General features: G+C 53.4%; 1 protein-coding gene across 1 annotated transcript in view; it reads right to left on the bottom strand.

Annotated features, from left to right (window-relative positions):
* The window catches only part of LOC131214468 (ATP-dependent DNA helicase PIF1), a gene marked incomplete at its 5' end in the record, with an annotated part of 2,128 nt that extends 893 nt beyond the window's left edge, over positions 1–1,235 (bottom strand). The window contains 2 exons of the mRNA XM_058208838.1: positions 5–648; positions 711–1,235. Coding sequence (XP_058064821.1) covers positions 5–648; positions 711–1,235 — 1,169 coding nt within the window. The remainder of the gene's footprint in view (positions 1–4; positions 649–710) is intronic.
* Positions 1,236–1,240: the final 5 nt, after the last annotated feature.

Below are 1,240 nucleotides of genomic sequence, written 5' to 3'. Positions count from 1 at the left end.
CAGCAACTCGCGCCGTTTAAATTTCACCAACGGAAGTCCCTGCACAAAGTCTGTAACTACTCCCCGTGCGCCGTTCACGAAGCCATCGGCAATATTGTAGTTTTTTAGCAGCATCACCTGGGCCCCAATCTTGAGCGTAAGCTTGAACGGTGCCTGTACCATCCGATCGATTTGTTTTGCACTGTACGGATCACTATCCTTCGCTTCGAACGTTTTCGGATCGCCCGTCAAACCGTCCAGTTTGGCCTGATTAATTGCGTCCACCTCGGCCGTATGCGAGCAAAGCTGGGTTGCCAAAATACCTTCCGTTTCGATGCGCTGGTAGGCCGTTTTGCGCAGCCGCTCACTAATCTCGTCCGTCACACGCCCAATACGGATGCTATTTAGAATAGCCACAAACTCTTCATTTTTCTGGCGGTGCACGATCGTCAGCTCGTACGTCGCCTGGATGCATTCGGCCCAGGCGGGCGATTCGAAGCAAAAGCGTGCCCCCGCATTGTTGTCCTGTGAGAACGGTCCGGCACCATCGGCGAAACGATCCAGCCGGCTTACCGGTGGTAGCTGGAAGAAATCACCGCACAAAATCAACTGAATGCCCCCGAACGGTTTGTCGTTTTTACGAACGTAGCGTGCGACGGCCTCAATTTTCTGGAAAACATTTCAATTCTGTTAGCAACGCTATCTTTGTAACAATCAGGATGCTTTTTTACCTCAAAATAGTCAGCTTCAACCATAGAAATTTCGTCAATAATCAGTCTTTTGCACTTGCGCCATATCTGAGCCGTGTTGCTGCGCAACGCTTTTTCGTAGCAGTTCTGCAGCGTGGCCTCTCCGCTGCCGATACCGGCGAAAGAGTGCAACGTGGTCCCACCGATAAGACAGGCAGCAACACCCGTAGAAGCCGTGGCAACTGTTCCGTCAGGTGGTAGGGTTGCGATGATTTTACGCAACAAGAAACTCTTTCCCGTCCCGGCCGAACCAGTGAAAAAGATACTCCGTCCCGATCGGCACGCGTCCAGGACACGTTTCTGCTGTTCGTTCAGCCTCTGTTCGTCATCTGTACCCTGCGACGGGTCGTACAGTTTCTTTGCCGCGGGGCGAAGGTCGCCCGAAGCCGCGTCTCCGCCGGAAGCGCGTTTTCTTTTCTGCGAAGGGGATGGCGTTGTGAGGGAACCACCGCCCAACGCGAGCTTCTTCGCTCGATTCAATTCCACCGTCGTGATCGGACTGATGTCGTCAC

This window comes from Anopheles bellator, unplaced genomic scaffold, assembly GCF_943735745.2.
Source record: "Anopheles bellator unplaced genomic scaffold, idAnoBellAS_SP24_06.2 scaffold01003_ctg1, whole genome shotgun sequence".
NCBI classification, from domain to species: domain Eukaryota; kingdom Metazoa; phylum Arthropoda; class Insecta; order Diptera; family Culicidae; genus Anopheles; species Anopheles bellator.
Note: the sequence above shows the minus strand (reverse complement) of the source record. Positions and strands in the feature narration are given on the sequence as shown.